The 21,077-nt window shown below is 41.2% G+C and overlaps 1 protein-coding gene across 1 annotated transcript in view; it reads left to right on the top strand.

Moving 5' to 3' along the window:
* Positions 1 to 585: 585 nt before the first annotated feature.
* The window catches only part of LRRC56 (leucine rich repeat containing 56), a 35,453-nt gene continuing 14,961 nt past the window's right edge, over positions 586 to 21,077 (top strand). The window contains exons 1-4 of the mRNA XM_080975819.1: positions 586 to 725; positions 5,429 to 5,598; positions 11,946 to 12,033; positions 14,383 to 14,443. Coding sequence (XP_080831945.1) covers positions 695 to 725; positions 5,429 to 5,598; positions 11,946 to 12,033; positions 14,383 to 14,443 — 350 coding nt within the window. The 5' untranslated portion in view covers positions 586 to 694. The remainder of the gene's footprint in view (positions 726 to 5,428; positions 5,599 to 11,945; positions 12,034 to 14,382; positions 14,444 to 21,077) is intronic.

Here is a 21,077-nt window from a genome sequence, read left to right as displayed (position 1 = left end):
AACCATATATATATATATATATATATATATATACACACACACAGTCTATAGCTTGCATAAATTTTATTACTTTTTATTTAGTAGTGCTTAAACAACTGCTATTGCCTTTGAGTATGGACTGCAGCAAAAGTCTATTGATTAATTTAGACACTGTACCAAGATTTTCATCAAAGTTATATTTTGGAGCTGAAATGTAGAAAGGATAAGTTTGATTGTTAATAGAAATGTGTCAGAATGGGTGTTATATTATCAAGTGGACAAATGATGTATCTAAATGTATTTAATGTATTTAAATGTATTTAAATTTAAATGTATTTAAATTCTTCAGGAAGGGAAGAGGAAGGCGGAAAGTTGTTGAAATATATTGTTCTATTACTTTGGAAATCAATGCTTTTTTTTAAAAAAAAGTTTCAGGTGTAAGAGCATTTAGAGCAATAATTTCTTGAATGTCCAAATTTGGCAGTTGCCATGATACTCTGAGGTGCAGAGGTGGTGGTGGTGGTAATTGGATTGATAGTTAAACTGATACAATTATAAATTGCTTTTTTCCAGAGATTAACACCAGAGATAGAGAAAACATCTTTGTACTGAAAATGGAAAGAGTGCTTGCAAACTGACCTGCTTGCTGGACAGTGCTACATCCGTTACACTCCTTTAGTTCTTCACATGCTTCATTTGTAGAATCTTGTAGTGGATGACAAGTGCAACACTCCAGTTACTTCCAGGTTAGTCACTAAAACGCACTTGAAGATAAAATTGGAAACTTCAATTGGCTGAGAACATTGTGGCCAGATTTGTGCCTGGGGTCAGCAGGATGGATCATATTAGGCCAAGTCTGTTCCACTTTCAGTTTGTTTCTGGGCTCAATTCATGGTATTGGCTTTGTCCTGCAAAGCCTCTAAGTGACCTGAGAACAGCATATCTCAGCAACCACTTCTGCCTATATGAACCAGCTCAAGCCAAGCGCTCAGGTTCTCATACTCTCCTTGTCTTCCCTTGGCCTATGGAAGTAGAGCTAGTGGAGAACAAGAGAGTGGCCTTTTCCATTGTGCCTAAACTATGGAATAGACTCATTAGGGAGACCTGCTCTTTGCCAGCTTTTAAGTAGGCTTTTATCTTATTCCATTTGGCTTTGTTGTGGTTAGAGCCTCTGCTGATGTTTTTAGCTTGTTGTTGCTGGTATAATTTTATGATGCCATTTTAACTGCTGTTCTCATTTATTTATTTATTTCTGAATACCTTATATTGAGATTTCTATAACAACTAAATCAAATTTTTGTAATGCAATATCAAAGAAGAAACATAAAAAGCAAGTTATACCATAGAGTATGTACAAAGTGACTAAATGAACTTTGTGGTCTCTTCCAACAGTTCTATGATTCTGTGATTCTATATCAACACTTCTGAGCTTACAGACACTTGTGTGCCCACCAGTATTTCCTATGGCACCTGCAAAAGGTCTCCGTAAATATCCCCTAAAAATCTACGTTGCGTTAACAATTGTTTGCTTTTGATGCTCAGCTTGTGTTTGCACTGGCTCAGCCTCTCCTACATTGACCTCGCCCCTTAAACATGAACACATTTAATTGGATGCCAGAAGTCAGTGCTCACCCTCTTTCTCCATTTGAACAAAGGAGAGGTGCAAAGAACTTATGTATGAGTGTGGTGATGGCCGATGTAGGGGTCTTTTTTCCAGTTGTTGGGGGGCAGGGGGTGGGGCATGTCCTCACAATATTGTGGTCATGTCTCTTTTCTGCTCTTTTAGATGTGGCAGCCATTTTGTGTTATGCCTTACCCTCATAGCAACTATTATGTGACTGGCATTTGGCATACTTTATCAGAATCCCAAATGTTCCCAGTGACCCAAAAAGGTTGGCAACTTCTCAACTTGACGTTCCAACAAAAGATGCTACTATTTTGTCTATCCTATGTCAGACCTAAGAGCAGTTTAGAAGTACTGTTGTATAGTTGAAATTGAAAAACCCAGTATATAATAAAATATTGAACTGCATATTCACAGTGGGTGGCGGCATGCTTCCAGTCGCACAGCACTCACTGGGACAGGAAGGTGGTGAGATGGCAAAATTAGGAGTGCTCCAAGGTGGCTGCAGGCCAGCAGGTGCACACACTCATTCAAAACTGCAGCTGCCAACCTGGAAGTCCTCCATCTTTTCTGTCACCACTTCACCCCAGCCACATTTCAATGAGCACAATACTGCTGCCACCGGATGGAGGACACCACTATCTCCGTCCTGCCCCTGCCCAAGCCACTTCCATAAATTGATACAGATTTAACAATGAATCTGTGGCACTATACTAGTTTAGCAGTTTTCAATAACAGTATGTAAATCTCCTCTCTACCACTTTACAGTTCAGTAACTCTACTAATTGCTCTCATTGAACCCTGTTACTCGTTTCAAGGTTCTACTGCTGTATTACAGTCTATGACAGAAATATCTTTTTGGCCATGAGAAGCTCAGGTCATTAGGCACTTGAAATGTTTCTCTTCTTGCCTGCAATCTAGTTGTACTGAAAAGGGGGAAGTGGTCTCTCTATAAAGCTACCATGGGTGTGGTCCTTTTGTGCAGCGGTTTTGCTACACAAAAAGATTCTAATTTGGGCTATCTTTTAATTGCTCCACTGTTAATTTTATTGCGTTTTACACATATGGAGCTGGAGAAAATGTTGTTCTGCTTGCTAATTCAGTTGTAAAACAATTACAAGTAACAGATCGATATTGGGAAGTATAAAATCAGGAGCGTAACTTCAGATATTAAACCACGAATTGATTTTCTTGTCAAACCATAAGTAAGTGTTGCTCTAATACATGTTTCAGAGATAAGAGGGCATTCTGCACGGCAACTGTAGTATTTGGTAGCAGTGAAATAAATAATTTTATTTCTCGTGTGTTGATTAACTCTTTAGGTGCACCGTCTAGTGATTTATGCATTCCCACCATTACATTTGGTGTCTTCTTATATAGGATTATTTTACAACTTCTCCCAATTTAAATAAATTCAATGCTTTTTCACCCATCAGGAGGTAGAATGGCAAGATCTTGCTCCCATTCATAATTTATATATTTATTATTTATTAAATTTATATATCGGCCTATACCAGGAGGTCTCAGGGCAGTTCAATTTATGACCCTATGGGTTTGAATTTGTGGTAACTGGTGATTGACCAGGAAAGAGCACTTGAGTTTCTGATGAAAATGTCAGCCTAGTATGCGGCAGTGTTAGAAACTGAAATATGAAAGCTAGGAGCTAAATGGCACCTTAAACCTAGGTTATGGGCGCAACAACAGAATGTCTAGGCGTGTTTTTATTTATAACGAATGCAAAGCTGAAAATGAATGAACTGCAGCTAAAATATTATGTTCATTTTCCACATGGTTTAGTCCTTCCCCTGCCCACCCCCCTAATATTCTTAAGAGGGTCTATTCTCCAGGCTTCAGAGAGTAGATGGAAGTGGGGAGGCAGAATAAGGTCCTCCTTTCCTTCCACTCTGCAGTTTTAATCTGAAATCTTAGATGCAGTACTGCACCGAGCTCAGAAACTGCTCACACTAATGAAATTCCCTGTCACAAAATGTGCCTAGAACCATGGAAATTTTGAGCACTGCAAGCAAGGGAGGACACATTAAAGGTGTGTCTGATTTATACATGGTTTGCAAGAAGTGGGTATCATTATACTAGAATGCAGGGTCTTCCAACAAAACTGATGTTGGAAGATTCAGAGCACGCAGTTTATACAGTGCATAGTTAAACTTTGGAATGTGTTCTTACAAGACAGAGTGAACTTGGATGACTTTAAAGAGAATTAGACAAATTCATGAAGGATGGGGCTCTCAATTAATACTAACCATGAGGACTGTGTTCTACTATTTCTCTGTGTACCAGTTGCTGGGAATCACAAGTGGAGAGAGTTGCTATTGTACTCAGCTGCTGCTTGTCACCTTCCTATAGGCATCTGTTTGAACACTGTAAAAATATTATGCTGGACTAGATGGATCTGACATTGGGCATAATATCATGTTTGAGGACTGGGAGAGGTTGTGGAGTAATGGATTGAAATTTACTGCATGTAACGCTCTGAAAGAAAATGTAATGAAAATGATTTATAGATGGTATATGACCCCAGTCAAACTTGCCAAAATTTACCACCTGTCTGATAATAAGTGTTGGAAATGTAAAGAGTGCGAGGGAACGTTCTTCCACCTCTGGTGGACTTGCCCTAAAGTGAAGGCGTTCTGGGAAATGATTTATAATGAATTGAAAAAGGTATTTAAATATACCTTCACTAAGAAACCAGAGGCTTTCCTTTTGGGTATTGTCGGCCAAGGGGTGGCAAAGAAGGACCAGACATTTTTTATGTATGCAACAACAGCAGCAAGGATACTTCTCGCAAAACATTGGAAAACTCAAGATCTACCCACACTGGAAGAATGGCAGATACAACTGATAGACTACATGGAACTGGCTGAAATGACCGGCAGAATCCGTGACCTGGGAGAAGAGAGGATTGAGGAGGACTGGAAGAAATTTAAGAACTATTTACAAAAGTATTGCAATTTGAGTGAATGCTAAATAAGATGCTAGATTAAAATAACTGAGCACCACTAAATTTAGAAGTTTTTAAGAAAATAAGTAAGACTGTGAAAATTTAGCTCCTTTCGAGAATTATAAGATTATGAAATATAGAAGGGATATAAGAATTTAAATAAGATGATAAATTGCTGACAAAATGTTACAATGATGAAAGTGGGAGCGGGAGATGTGAGGAAGTCCAAAGAAAATGTGAAACTATGTTAAGACAAATGTTATATTGTTTATTATGTTTACTTTTATTGTAAAACCCAATAAATTGCTTTAAAAAAAAAAAATAGATGGATCTGATCCAGCAGAGCTCTTCTTATGCTTTCACACTGTTATGTAATTTCAGGGTTCCCATGATGAGGCTGTATAAACCCTTTACTTTTTAAATAAATGAACTACAGTAGTTGAATTTCTTTCATTTTTCTCTAAACAAGTAAAGTTTTTAGTGCTACTTTTATTTCTGGGTTGAATGTAGAATTTCACTGTTTCATAGTTGTTTTATAGTCTTTTATGGTTATTAATTGACAGCTTTGTTTGTTATTGGTTCTTGGAATGACTAAGCATTTGTGAGTGAATATAATCTAAAAGGAACAGTGGGGGTTTAATGGTTTTTTATTTTTTTTTGCCCAGAAACAGTAATGTATCACAGTTACATATATGTAATGAAATGTGAAATTCAGGGTGTATAGGTGGAACATTTTATACCTGTTTTCAATGTGATTGCAATTTTAACACCACACTATCTAGATGCATCAGACTGACTTTGACTTAAGAATGTAAGAAGTAAGTGCTGAAACCAAACAAGTTTCTCTTCCTGTGGTTAATGTTTAGGACATTCTGGGATGGACCTAAACTGGAAATTAGGCCGAGTCTCAAGACCAGGTTCTGCTACAGTTCGGGTCACAGATTTGGGTCGGCAAGGTCTCCTGAATCCTAGTCCATCAATTAAAGATGATGATGAAGAACTACTTGTGAATGAATATCTTTCCCCCAACAAACTGGTAAGTAGATACCAACTTAATGCATCTGGAATGAGAACTCTGGAATGGAAACAATCAAATTAGGCTTGCTGATATACATTATAAATAAATAATAATAATAAATTTTATTTATATCCCGCCCTTCCCAGCCGAAGCTGGGCTCAGGGCGGCTAACAACAATCAAAATAATCCAACATTCTAAAAACATTCATTATAAAATTAATTAAAATCAAATTGATGGCAACCATTAAGCAAAATTCTGTGCAGATTGCCAGAGGAGGGGGTCAGGCTGTGCCCTGACCAAAGGCCTGGTGGAACAGCTCTGTCTTGCAGGCCCTGCGGAAAGATGTCAGGTCCCGCAGGGCCCTAGTCTCTTGTGACAGAGCGTTCCACCAGATTGGAGCCGCGGCCGAGAAAGCCCTGGCTCTAGTTGAGGCCAGCCTAACCTCTCTGTGGCCTGGGATCTTCAGGATGTTTTTATTTGCAGACCGTAAATTTCTCTGTGGGACATACCAGGAGAGGCGGTCCCGTAGGTACGAGGGTCCTAGGCCGTATAGGGCTTTAAAGGTTAAAACCAGCACCTTAAACCTGATCCTGTACTCCACCGGGAGGCAGTGCAGCTGGTATAGTACCGGCTGAATATGATCTCGAGGTATCAAAGATTACACCCAAACTCTTATCGGACGATGCTGGCACTAATTGCACCCCCGCAAGAGATGGGAGTTGCCCCCTCAATCCCATATCGCCCCGTCCCAGCCAGAGGACCTCTGTCTTCGAAGGATTTAGCTTCAACCGGCTCCCACGTAACCATCCAGCCACAGCTTCCAGACATCTGGTCAGTGTGTCTGGGGCCGAGTCAGGATGGCCATCCATCAACAGATAGAGTTGGGTGTCATCGGCATACTGATGGCAACCCAGCCCAAATCTCCGGACAAGCTGGGCGAGGGGGCGCATAAAGATGTTAAAAAGCATTGGGGAGAGAATCGCACCCTGAGGCACTCCACACACCAAGGAGTGGCGCGATGACAATTCCCCCCCAAGCGCCACCCTCTGTCCCCGACCAGAGAGAAACGAGCGCAGCCATTGAAGGACTGTGCCCTGGATCCCCACGTCGGCAAGGCAGTGGTCCAGGAGTTCGTGATCGACCATGTCGAAGGCTGCTGACAGGTCTAGGAGAATCAGCAGCCCCGACCCGCCTCGATCCAGCTGCCTGCGGAGATCATCTGTTAGGGCGACCAGAGCCGTCTCGGTCCCATGACCAGCGCGGAAGCCGGACTGGAATGGATCAAGAGCCGATGTTTCATTCAGAAACCTACCGAGCTGTTCAGCAACCGCTCTCTCAGTCACCTTACCCAGGAATGGAAGATTCGAAACCGGGCGGTAACATTGCATTACTGTGGCATATCTGATGGACTTCCAGTCAAATTGGACTACTGAAAGATGCTTTTGGTATTCCTGGCTACCTCTCAGGCACTTCCATAAACATATATGACCAACATGAGTATTACCGTATTTTTCGTCCTATAGGGCGCACCGGCCCTAGGACGCACCTCGTTTTTTGGGGGGGGAAATGAATAAAAAAAATTTATTCCCCACCCCACCCCGCAGCTGCCGCCCCAAGCCTTGCGCACACCTACCCGAAGCACTGGGCACCCTCCGGAGGGCTCCCCATGCTTCGGGCGACAGGCTGCCGCCCCAAGCCCCGCGCGCTCGGGGGGACCTCCTGCCGGGCGCGCAAGGCTTACAGACACTCGCCCGAAGCACGGGGAGCCCTCCGGAGGGCTCCCCGTGCTTTGGGCGACAGGCTGCCGCCCCAAGCCTCGCGCGCTCGGCGGGACCTCCTGCCGGGCGCGCAAGGCTTGCAGACACTCGCCCGAAGCACGGGGAGCCCTCCGGAGGGTGTTTCGGGCGACATGCTGCCACCTCAAGCCTCGCGTGCTCGGCGGGACCTCCTGCCGGGCGCGCAAGGCTTGCAGACACTCACCCGAAGCACGGGGAGCCCTCTGGAGGGCTCCCCGTGCTTCGGGCGACAGGCTGCCACCCCAAGCCTCGCGCGCTCGGCGGGACCTCCTGCCGGGCGCACAAGGCTTGCAGACACTCGCCGGGGCTGCAGGCTGCTGCCCGCAAGCCTTGTGAGCCCGCGGGAACTCCCGCCGAGCTTGCAAGGCTTGCAGATAGCTTCCTGAAGCCTGGAGAGCGAGAGGGGTCGGTGCGCACCGATGCCTCTCGCTCTCCAGGCTTCAGCGAAAGCCTGCATTCGCCCCATAGGACGCACACACATTTCCCCTTCTTTTTTGGAGGGGAAAAAGTGCGTCCTATGGGGCGAAAAATACGGTAATTAGATCCTACAGAGAAGGATTAAAAGGTCCTCTTTTACAGTAACCTTATTTCTGTTTAATAGCAAAAGGATTAAAACATCTATATCCTAACATCGCAAATATGATTAACATCCCTGAATAAGAGAGGCAGAGAGCTGCCTCAGTATATGGGTCATACATTTGGCACATATAAATCACTCAATTTGTTATGTTAGTGGGCTTCCTCTAGCATGGCATTGTCAACCTTGAATGTCAGTGCAGTTTGCCCAGCATCTCACTCACACTCTTTGAGGTTTGCTTGTTCCTACCCGATAGCTTTAAAAGCAATAACTGCATGGACTGCTCCTGAGACCTACCGCTGACCTGAAGCATCCCTTCATCCACCTTTCATTGTCCACAGAAGAGCCAATGTAAAACACTACTTCCTGTGTGTTGTTCAAAGGAGATAAACTTTCCTATTTTGTTAATATTTGAATAATGTTTTGTGTTGGTAAAATAATTGTGCTGTAGGAAAGGGTATGAGTCTGGATTCCCTTGTGACTATGCAGTTTTTATGTTGTAGCATGCATTATTTACTCGGTTACTAATTAAGGGCTGGGAAAGGCCTGGGGTGCACTGGAAATGGCTCACATCTGCTGGCAGGGGGATAGCTAGACAACAGGCTGCATTTTGATGGGATGAAGATGATGGAAAACAGGCAGCGACATGCAATGGTAGACAGGGCTTTCTGTGGGAAAGGAGCTTCAACAAGGCTGCTTGTGGGCCATTTCCTTTTCTTTCTATGTGGCAGTTGAAGGAAGGGAAACTTTGATTTTAAAAGAAATTTGGGAATTTCAGTGCATATACTTTTCTCTTCAGACGCCATGCCTCTGTCAGCGAGAAGCAGACTATCAAGTGAAATTTCACTAAGAGATGTAATAGAAGCAAAGGCGTAGGAGGGTTGACATCTTTATCAAAACAGCAATTGCTTTTAGAGTGAAAGCGTTTTATTTGGAAAGTGTAGGGTGTAAAACCATCAGGATGTCCTTGCCCTGATCAACATACTCTGAAAGCTGTAACAGATTAGCAAATGTCCAATCTGATCTCACTGTTGCAGGGATGGGAGATGAAATGTTGAATGCTCTCCCACATTAAAAAAAACACAAAAGCATCTCATTTTACATACACAGCTAGTAAAATTAGTTTGATCCCCTATCTGCAGTCTGAAATGAAACAACCCAGCAAGACCCATGTCTGGTGAGGCTTCAGTCCTAAACAATTTAGCCCTTCAAATATTTGGGGCCTGTTTCCATCCCTGCTGACCTTCTTAGGGGTTCTTGTGGCAGTTCCACCTTCCTCAGAAGTGTAGGGAATGGCATCTCAGGAGGGAGCTTTCTCTGTGGCAGTCCCTAAACTCTGGAACTCCCTCCCACAGGAGTGTGAACAGCCCCTTCATTGTACAGCTTTTGCCCTATGCTGAAGACACACCTCTTTACCCTGGTCTTTGACAGTTAAGACATTTCGTTTTGTTGAATGTATATTGTTCTGTTCCATTTAGAATGGTCTTGCTTGTTTTATAGCGGCAACAGTTTTATCTGTGTTTATAGTTGTATAATATATTGTTGTGGCCTGCCATGGGATGTTATGGTGAAGCGTGGATGAGAAATACTATAAATAAATAAAATAAAATAACCAGTGCTTTTTTTTCTAGGGGTATGCAGGGGTACGCATACACCTAAACATTTTGTGAATCTAAGTTTGGCCTCATTGAGGGGAAGTATTTCAATATGAATAGGAAAATGAGAGTAGCCCTGAACATATTTTTTTAAGAAAAAAAGCACTGAAAATAACTAATCTGGTTTCAGCACCAACTCAAACTCTTCAAGTTTTCATGTGTCAAGATTTTTGTAATGCAGTACTTACCTTTGACAGTTGCATTCTTTTTTGCCTAATAGGGACTTCTTTCATTTGACCTGAAAGTTTTGAGTGGGCATTGTTGGAGCAGTCGCTTCCTGTTTTTTAAAATATAGATATACAATATTGCCAAGGAAACGCTAACTATGTTTGCAGCACGCTTTAATAACAAGTCTAATGTAACTATTATTTGACCTCTTGTTGCTCAGGTTGAAGCAGCTGCTTCCATACTGTTAACTTCCTTTTGCTTTTTCAAGTTTAAAAATAGCGCTGCTGTTCAACTAATTGATTAGAAACAAATTTCCATTATGTCTTTTTTAGTGTTTAGAACTCTTTAATGGAACAGTAGCAGGAAATCATTTTCTCACCAACACACTTACACAGTCTTAGCATTTTTTATAGCTGGGAGAAGACTCTGTTAGCCTTTCAGAAAGAAGACAATATTTTAAAATTGAAGCTGTGCGTGCCTGACTTTTCCTTTCCTCTTTCAAAATTTAGGTCCATATCCTACTTACTCTTGGGTGTGGTAGTGTATAGACAGTTTCAAACCAGTTTGCTCAGCATATTTATTACTGCAGTGAGTGTATTTCCTTGTGCATATCCTTATGCATTTATATCTTTTTCTGTCCTCTCTGAAAACAGAAGATGAGTCTAGTATGAATCATGCATTGAGCATACAGTCAGTATCGTACTACAACAGCTAGTGCTGGACAGTGTATATGTTTGTAGTAAAAAGCAAGTTTCTAGTCCTCATGGTTGTAGAATGATTCTACAGTTCTATGGAATAAGCTTGAAAAAGTGTTGGTTATTCTGAGTCTATTAAGTCTTCTAGTGCTTAGGATTTTTTTGCTCTGCATAGCTTCCTGTCCTTTTCCATGGAGCCATGACAGTGCGCCTACCCTCATTTACTTTCCATAATTAAATTTGATTTATTAGTACGAACAATTGAGAATGTTGTGTTTCAATTTATATAATTGTAAATTATATTTTGTTCAGTGACTAACTTTTAGTACCCGGATTGCTGATTTTCATAAATTGTGGCCATTTATTTTTAGGACTGGAATGTGCACATATATGCATATACAAACAGATGATAGAAGAAATGCTTTTCTCTGAATAATAGATTTGATGGCATCTGGGGATATGCACTTAACTGTACTGTTTTTCACAGAGAAAACTAAAGTTAGTGGGTTCTATCTTATATTTTTAAGACAGAATTACTTCCTTTTTTCTTGGCAGGTGATTACTTTTCAAAGTTGAGGTAAATGCATTTGACAGGGAGGCCACAAATAGAATGAATAAGTTCAAAAACATTTCAGACAGTTGTTGAAGTTTTATAGAAAGGTGATGTGAGGGGGAGAATTTTGTTCCCTGTTGAAACTATTGTATTGCATGACATATGCAATCTAAGAACAGATGCTATCCCATCTATGTGCTTTCCCTTTCCTTTTCCCACTTTGTTAATTCTTTTTTAATTGAACATTTATACATTTAAAAACATTTATACTAATATTCATTTTTAATAGAGTTCTGCCCTTTCAATTATAGAGCAGAATTCTTACATTAAAATGTATGTTGACTGCAAGGGTTTTAGGTGCCCTTCAGAATGGTATTGTAACTAGGTGGTGTCCTACATATTTCCTGCAAAGTCTTAAACATTGACTGCAGGTCTAAGGTGTCTTATAAAGGAAAAAAGGAAACAACTTTTGTCTACTTCTTGTCTCTAGTGACTATATATTTTCCAATTTTAGACTGCAATGCTAACCGCACTTATCTGGGAGTAAACCTCATTGAATTCAATATAACTTTCTTCTTAGTAGATTTTAACACTGTTAAGATTGTGCTGTTCGTCTCTCGAAAGAGGTTTCAAGTTGAGCACTACCAACTTCCCATCAGTTCTGGGAAACTTAGACTTTACCCCAAGCAGCTCAGCTGTTTTTCTTTCTCTTTCTAATTCTCTGTCGTATTGCTACATTATTTCCCACCCTTCTGTAGAAAACCAAATCTGTATGGATGTTTAGCACAGAAGCTAAACATCAAGTTTGGGGCCTTCTGAGAACCCTTTGTGTAGGACTGAATTACTAGCAGAAAACTAATTTCTTTGTAGAATATTATGATAAAGGATGCAAGTTTCATATTCTTTGCTTATTGTTGTAGAAAACACTGACTGGGCTAGATGATCTGCGTCAAGTGAAAGCTCTAGAGATGCATGTAGACACAAGAGAGAACAGCCTTGGAAACTTTGGTGAGAAAACATTTTATTCTGGCTCAGACCCTCTTAGCCGTTTATTAGAACCCATTGTGCTGCAGCTGTGAAAAGGTAAATTCCATGCTCAGGACTATTAGGAAAGGAACTAAAAATATAACTGCCACATCATAATGCCATTATACAAATCTATGGTGTAACCACATTTGGAAAGCTGTGCAAAGTTCTGGCTGCATCATCTCAAAAAAGGTATTGTAGAGCTGGGAAAAGTTCAGAAAAGTCAACCCACATGATCAAGGGGATGGAGCAGCTGCCCTATGAGAAGAGGGTATGACACATGGAGCTTTTCAGTTTAGAGTTAAATGGAGTCATAAAATCATTCATGGTGTGGAGAAAGTCGATAGAGAAATCTTTTCTCTCTCTCATAATGCTAGAACTGGTGGACATCCCACAAAGCTGAATGTTGTAAGATTCAGAGGAAACGAAAGCAAGTACTTCTTCCCACACCACATAATTAAATGCTGGCATTCTTTCCCACAAGAAGGAGTGATGGCCACCAAGTGGTTAGCTTTAAAAGACGATTAGACCAATTCGTGGAAGGAAAGGCTATCAATGACAGTCTGCTGCTGAATGTCCATTGCTGGGAATCACTAGTGAGGAGCGTACGGTTGCACCTAGGTTCCGCTTGTGGGTTTCCCACAGCCATCTGGTTGGTCACTGTGAGAATGTGATGCTGGACTAGATGAGCCAGCAGGCTGTTCTTATGTCAGTTGGAGCTAAAGAAAATCTCTTTAATATTAAAGAGGTAGAAAAGTTCCAAGTGGAGCAGCTTTCTTTCTGGGGTTTTTCTTGAGGGAGGTGGCATTTATAAAGCTTTCATTTCTAAATACTGACAGGATTTACATTCAAAGCAAGCTGAATGAGCTCTTATTTGAAAATACTGGTTGGTAAACTCATCCCTTATGCTACCAGGTTTCTTTATGGAAGAGCCACAAATCAAGTTACCCGTGGCACACCCTTATTTATTTGATTTTTGCCTCCTGGCAGGCACACTAAGTTGATTGTCTGTCTGAGGCTGCCTTCTTCTCTGGGTGAAGAAACAGTTTAATGAAAGAAAATGAACTTGAAGATTTCTGACAAAAAGAAAATAGTCTTCGTTAAATATGCATACGTAGGGGAAAGCATTTGACATGCATCTGTTTCATGAAGCCTATTACTTACAGAACTGATTTATCCTGTAATAATTTGCTTTGTAATACTGATTATGACCTAGAAATGGGCTCATATAAACTATGCATAACAATAATCTACATTAGCAGCAGTAAGAAAATGCTTGTGCTACAAAAACTTTAAGACTTATTGAACGATTCAGAAACTGGACAATTAATTTGAATCTTATTTTCTACCTAACCACATTGTAAGATCAAAACAGAGACTCCCCACCCCACTTGCATATGGGTGGAACAGAAAAGAATACAGAACACATGTACACCCAATAACATTTCACGCTTATTGCTTATCTTTGTTTTTGCAAGTGCTGGAGGGTGTTAATTAATTGAAAGATTTTTAATAGCTCAAATGGTTTGACCAGATGTTGTGGCCCTAATAATTTGTAACATACAGAATAAGAAAAATCTTGTTTGAAAGTGTTAATGGTCACAGCTATGAATTATTTCTAGATAATACAGTGGGTAGTATTTAATTAAGTTTTACTCAGAGTAGGCCCACTGAAATTAATGCAGCTTAGTCATGTTCATTAAGTCAGTGAGTCTGCTCTGAGTAAAACTTAGCTGAATACCCAGTGCTTTAAAAAAACAAAAAACTAAGGTTCTGTGGATAAATCTGAAGAGAGGGGGAGATGGATAAGTCAGGAAACATTGGCTGGATACAAGCAGCAGTCCTTGAGAGAGTGTTGAAAAGGCTTTGCTTCCTGTAATATATACACATACAAATTACAACATTCTGCAGAACCTGTTTGACCAGCGGTGAAAATGGGAAGAGTGTGCACACCACAAGCAACAATCCTTCTTTCAAATCTTCTTTAAATCTGAGAGGTGAGGGAAATAGTTCCCAGCAGAAACAGATGTAGGACACAGGGAGAGGTTCTCAAAGGTAACTTTTAATATGTCAAGTTACTAGTGATGTAAAATATAATCTGACAGTATGTGATCACTTCCAGGCAAGCCTTCTTTTAGTATGGATTCTTCATATGGCATTAGTCAGAGAAGATATGTTGCACCACAAGAATCAATCAGAAATTATGGTGAACAAATATATAAGCTGTACCATTAAAACAACTGCAGTTATGACATTATATGTCTAAGAGGATCACACACAGACTGCTTTTACCAAACTGCAAATTGTTCCTTTTCTTCCCTGTTCTTATAGGTGCTTATCTGCCTAATCTAAAACAACTGAAACTGAATAGCAGCATGCTTATGTCAGTGAGGTAAGGAGCTATAGTACATAAAGTAAAGTCCAGAGTACGCTTTCACTCTCTGTCCCCACCCCATAGCAGCACCTCTCAATAATCCAGAGTGAGCTAGTTCTGAATCTTCTATATACAGGGAAAATATTACTGTTGTTCTATGCAGTAATAGGGAACTTGTGGCCCTCCATATGTTATTTGACTACAACTCTACTGGCCAAGTTATTTTCATAGTGTTTAAGTGTGTTTTGCACTGCTTTGGAAATGAAAAATGTGAGGTTTCTACTTTTATTATTCTTTTACTGGATGAAGTACAATGCTTTTGCAATCTTAAGAAATTTCTGCATCTCAAAAAATCACATGGAAAGAGCAAATATATCTCGATACCTTTTAGAAAGACATAAGCACTACTGATGATCTGTAAATAACAGAACCACACGTGGTTTTCCAAGTGACAGTAAGTCGTTCCACACAATATTGTTATACAGTATGTGGTGGTGAATTGCAAAAGCACTGCTATGACCATATAACACAGCAAGCAGACCTTATGGCTGAGTTTGGCAACAAGATAGTAGGCACAATTATACCAAGGGAGAAGGCCTGAAAACCTTCCTGTCATAGAATAATTGTGAGAAACACCAAATTTCCTTCTCCAGCCTGCAGGAGGCAGTGTTTGTGTGAAACCATATTTGGAACTCATTACAAAACCTTTTTGAACCTGTTACACTCTTTGCCCTCTCCTTTTTAATGTCAAGACCAAAGTGACCTTATTTCTCCTATCTCAAGGGTGAGAGCCCACACTTTCCCCATTGCAATTGCAGCAAAGTCTCTCAATATTTGTGTGTTTATTTCTCAAATATCTAGAGGTTGGCCTACTTATTTTTGCACGGTCAGTAGGGAGACTTTGTACACAGAATGTGATGAAAAGGTATTGCTTTAGGTCCTTGTTAATTTCCTACTTTACACTTATTTTATGAGGCTTTTACTCTATTGCTTCCATTCATCTCTCTCCCGCCAAGTAATATCAGATTTATGAAGTAATAATTGAGGGAGAAACATGGAACACTTTCTGAAGAGAGCAAGTTAAAAAACTATCTTTTACTCTTGCATGATGACATATGTTACTTATCTCCCTAATGATTCTGGCAAAAAGGACTATATTTCAAAGCTAATGGGGTATTCGTTCTAGTCTGGCTAACAGCCACCGTTTCTAATCTAATTGCTTCTGCTTTCTAATTTCAGGGATGAGTAAAAGGATATGTGTAAAATCCTAGATAAATACTTTCTTAAAACGTAGGCTGTTCTATTAGATGCAGCATCCGTAGCTGTGCTTTCGGCATATGCAGTAATCCTCAACTATTAAGCGACCTGTCATTTTCAGAGTACTATATCACAAAACCATCTATTTGTTTTGAGTCACCTTTGCACTGCTTTATCAGTTAATGTACAGTGGCTGCCATTTGCCTGGAGGGCTAAGGTAGGAATGCCAATAAACATACAGTACAGAGGTGGAATCCAACATTGTAGTAGATGGATCGTTCTGACAATGCAACCATCTCTCCTTGCCAGACAGAATGATCTCTCCTCTCCCCACACACTGTTCTGAGGGTTCGCCTGACCTTCCTGAGCAAATTTGGGGAGTGAAGGGAGTTTTGTTGTCCCACCAGGACTCTACCAGGGAACATGGTAGAGGTGTATATGATTATGCGTTGTATAGAGAAAGTGGATGGAGATAAGTTTTTCTCATAATACTAGAACCCGGGACCATCCAGTAAAGCTGAATGTTGGAAGATTGAGGGCAGACCCCCCCAAAAGTAATTTGTCACAAGGCACATAATTCAACTGTGAATTCTGCTCTCAAAGACATAGTGATGGCCACCACCTTGGATGGCTTTATTATCTATCAGATTTCAAAATTATTTGACCTGTCTCTTTATGTAGAGCCCAGAGGTTGAAAACTATGTGAGGAGCCCACCCTTGCTGCAACATCTTGGTCCCAGAATCAGGCTGCGGTCCTATATCCACAAACATGGGAGTAATTCCCATTGAATCCAGTGGATTTTACTTTTGAGTAATGTAAAGAATTGTGCTGCTGGGACCTTTAGCAGGCAGATGGTTGGTTTTCATCAAACCTGGTAGTAAGGATTGTTCTCCTCTTTATGAAAAATCCCAGAACTTCATCATTTTCCTTTCCATACAATGCAGGTGTGGGGAACCTTTGGCCTTCCAGACATTGCTGAACTACAACTCCCATCAGTCCCTGCAAGCATTACCAATGGCCAGGGAAGATGGAAGCTGTAGTTCAACAGCATCTGGAGGTCCAAAGGTTCTCCACACCTGATTTAATGTTATGGATACTCGATATTATATTTTCCTCCTTCTTGCCCTCATTTTTGGTTGCGATATTTAGAAATATGGCTGTTTGCAGCAAACCAGAGATCTAATCTCAGTTTGTAAGCCTCCAGATTTCTATTCAGGAACCCAATATCACAAATGATGTTGTCTGTCTGAAAACAGATACGTACATATCTAACCAATTTGAAATACACCTGCAACACGTTGCTCCCAGCGGTTATGTAGGTTCTAAGTGATTTAGTCAGAAATGAGAGAGGAACAATTATCATCAACCGTTGAGAAAACGCAAAGAATTGAATGTTGGGAGATAATAGTGTAATTAGGCAGCTGGCAGGAGAGTTGCCCATCCTTATCAGTCTCCATGGCAACAGTGGTCCAAAGAGTCATCAGTTACAGCAAGGAGTAGAACATAATCTTCAGCAAGAAAGATGAGATCTATAAAGAGTTAGTTTGTCACTCTTGTCTGTCACTTATCTGCTTTCTAAGACAATTACCCTCCAATATCAGACTAAGAGAAAAGTGGCTTAAGGACAGTAAATTAATCTGCATTGCCCATTATCTCATTGGCAAATATACAATGAATTCAGAGCTTGAAACTTGCAGTTTATACAATGTATTTTCATAAGTTGGTCACAGTCTACAAATTATTATTTTATTTTGTTTATTTTCTAGGAAAATGACATATTATTCTTTTTTTAGAAATATTGCCAAAAGGATAAGTTTCAATTTAAGGCAAAGATACTTTTGAGACACAGGTATAGATTAACATTATAAAATGTATTCTTTAATGCTAAAAGACCCATATATGCAGCAAGCTTACCAAAAAAAAATCTTTCATGCATCTCAAGAACACACTACAACAGGAATAAAGGTAATGGTCATTAATATGTGAGTTAGGAGGGAGGTCTAAACAACTTATTCGGCATAGGAATATTAATAATTATTAAACAATATGATCAAAAGTGCCTACTTGTACAGAGGCTGCAAACTAGAAATACTAAGTTGTACTGAAGGAGTTCCCATGGAACATGTTTAGATATGGGCTATCTTTTCACATTGGAAGTACGGTACCTGCTAGCATGTACCACCCTGTGTTTTTTAGATTTTGCAGAATCAGTCTTTTATTTTAGTGCTGTACAAATTTATCTTCCCTTCTCTTTATTCATGTTTTTAAAGGGTAATAAATGTAAACATAGCTCTTGTAATTATCTTGCATTGTAAACTATACTGGCATGGACTCGAGAAGTGCTGGCAGAAAGGAGTTGGCAAAAAGTGACTTTTCCACCCCCTGGCACCACAGACTTGCCAGTTGTTTCTCCTTGCCTTCTAATTTCTTTATTCCACACCCTCCATTTGGGCAGAAACTGGGCATGTGCAGAAACTGCCCAGCAGAGGGTCATGGAGGCCATTGTTTACATTCCTTAGTGTAGTTTGGAAGCTGTACCAAGTGAATTTTATTATTATTATTACAAAAGGAAATCAAACAAGTTAGCCATAAAAATGGAGTGATACCAGCTATTTCTTCTCCATTCATTATTGCAAACCTTCAATTCCCAATATAAGAAATTATGTATGTATATGTAGTCAAAGTTGATAAACAGAAGAACACAAAATATATATTGCTAGTGGAAAAGAAGTCTACTAGAAAAATAGGAAAAATTGAAGCATGGATCTGTACAAATTAAATGGAGTTTTCTGCTGTGGTAGTGCTTGTGCAGATTTATACTTTTGCGCTCATCAGTGTTAAAACAAAACAGAAAATTAGTACTAGTTACAGGTAGGTAGCCGTGTTGGTCTGCTGTAGTCAAAACAAAATAAAATAGATAAAATAAAAACATAAAAAATTCCTTCCAGTAGCACCTTAGAGACCAACTAAGTTAGTTATTGGTATAGTCTCTAAGGTGCTACTGGAAAGATTTTTTTATTATTTTATTTTATTTAGAAAATTAGTAGACATTTGAGGAGCCATAGGAGATAAGTGCCAGAGGTGCAAGAAATGAAAAGTTAAAAGGGGAAGTAGAGGGTGTGGGAAGGTGGTTAGTAGAACCAAGAACTGACCCAGCTATATAAAACCAATGCAATCTGCCTGCTCCCTGGAGTGGAGTGGTTTTGTTTTGGATGTTTCACCACTTATTGAAGTATCTCTAGATTGAGGTACCGTATTTTTCGCCCTATAGGGTGCACGGGCCCATAGGGCGCACCTAGGTTTTTTTTGGGGGGGGAATAAAGAAAAAAAGCTATTTTCCCCTCCAGGCGCGGGGCTGAGGCGGGGCAAGCCGGGCTCCCAAGGCTTGCGGATATCTGCCCGAAGCCCGGGGTGCACTCCGCTGCACTCCCTGGGTTTCGGGCTGCAGGCTGCTGTCCGCAAGCCTTGGGAGCCTGGCGGGAGGTCGCGCCGGGCTCCCAAGGCTTGCGGATATCTGCCCAAAGCCCGGGGTGCGCTCCGCTGCGCTCCCCGAGTTTTGGGCTGCAGGCTGCTGTCCGCAAGCCTTGGGAACTCCCGCCGTGCTCCCAAGGCTTGCGGATAGCTTCCTGAAGCCTGCATTCGCACATTTCCCCTACCGTATTTTTCGCCCTATAGGGCGCACCGGCCCATAGGGCGCACCTAGGGTTTTTTTGGGGGGGGGAATAAAGAAAAAAAATTATTTTCCCCTCCAGGCGCGGGGCTGGGGCAGGGGAAGCCGGGCTCCCAAGGCTTGCGGATATCTGCCCGCAGCCCGGGGTGCACTCCGCTGCACTCCCCGGGTTTCAGGCTGCAGGCTGCTGTCCGCAAGCCTTGGGAGCCTGGCGGGAAGTCGCGCCGGGCTCCCAAAGCTTGCGGATATCTGCCCGAAGCCCGGGGTGCGCTCCGCTGCACTCCCCGGGTTTCGGGCTGCAGGCTGCTGTCCGCAAGCCTTGGGAGCCCGGCGGGAACTCCCGCCGTGCTCCCAAGGCTTGCGGATAGCTTCCTGAAGCCTGCATTTGCACATTTCCCCTTCATTTTTGGAGGGGAAAAAGTGCGTCCTATAGGGCGGAAAATACGGTAGTTCAGATTCACATGGGGAAATAAGCATAGTTGCAGCTGATTGAAGGTAATGTCATGTGGATGACTCTTGATTTAATGAGAGAAGACAGGCAGATTCCAATCCATGCTAAAGCCAAATGTGGACAAGCCCTGAATTTGCACAAGTGCTCCCATAGAGATCCTGAGAAAGCACCAGAACATTCACATCAAATGGAGACCTCTTGCACCCCATGCTGCTGCAGAGACCTACTCTCTGATCTCATCCTGCTCACTGCTCCGTTTAGGAGGGCCAAGCTGCTGGGTTCTTGGAGGGGTAGAAGACATCAGCTTAAAGGTCCTTGGGGCAACATGCCAAGGGAGGGAGGGTTATACTGGAATCCTATGAGGAGCCCCTATACACTCTTCTCCACTACATGGCAAAAGCAGAATTGCAACCACAAAGTTTAATCTGTGTTTGAAAAAGACACATTTCTGAGACCTTCAAGTTAGCTCAGTTGGTTAGAGTGTGGTGCTGATAACTCCAAGGTTGCAGGTTTGATTCCCATATGGGACAGCTGTATATTCCTGCATTGCTGGGATTGGACTAGATGATCTCAGGGTCGCTTCCAACTCTACAACTCTATGATTCCTATTAGTTTCAGGGGGTTGCTGATGTGAAGTGCTTTGAGGCTAGGCTACCACTTTTTATTTTCTTTCAGGATCTTTCACATGACATCTGGAATTACTTTAGGTTTAAACTGGTGAAGCCAAAGGGAGCCTTCTTCTGGTATCTATCCAATAAGTTTTTGGCTCAAATGAACCTATTCCCAATAGTTTTGAATAAAGTATTTATTGAGTAAATTGTGGTTCTCTCAAAATGCCACTTTGTGCCAAACCACACTGGCTTTCTCTCTTGTTTTCACGAAGTGTCCTCAACTCAAAGAATTGGATGTCATGAATGTGTACTATGGAAGGATGTGTGTAAAAACGGATTTTGCAATGCATAATGAAATGTTGAGTTCTGGAAAATCATTAGTGATCAATTTTACTTTACTAATCCTTTTAGACAACAATCCTAGCTACACTTACCAGGGAGAAAGCTCAAGTGAACACAGTGGAAATGATTTCTAAGTAAACATGCATAGAATTCTGTTGTTAGTCACTTTTATGCTTCTATGACTTCATCTCCAAAGACTCCTTCATTGCTTGGAGAAAACACTCAGTTTAAAGCTTTTGGGTTCACTTTCAAATACTACAGTGCAAAATTATCCAAGCCAACCTCTCAGGTATGAATTAATTCAAGTTACGTTTGGATTG

The sequence above is a fragment of the Podarcis pityusensis genome (genome assembly GCF_964106645.2).
Source record: "Podarcis pityusensis genome assembly, chromosome: 1".
Taxonomy (NCBI): Eukaryota; Metazoa; Chordata; class Lepidosauria; order Squamata; family Lacertidae; genus Podarcis; species Podarcis pityusensis.
The sequence above is the reverse complement of the archived record's forward strand: the minus strand, read 5'-3'. Positions and strand labels throughout refer to the sequence as shown.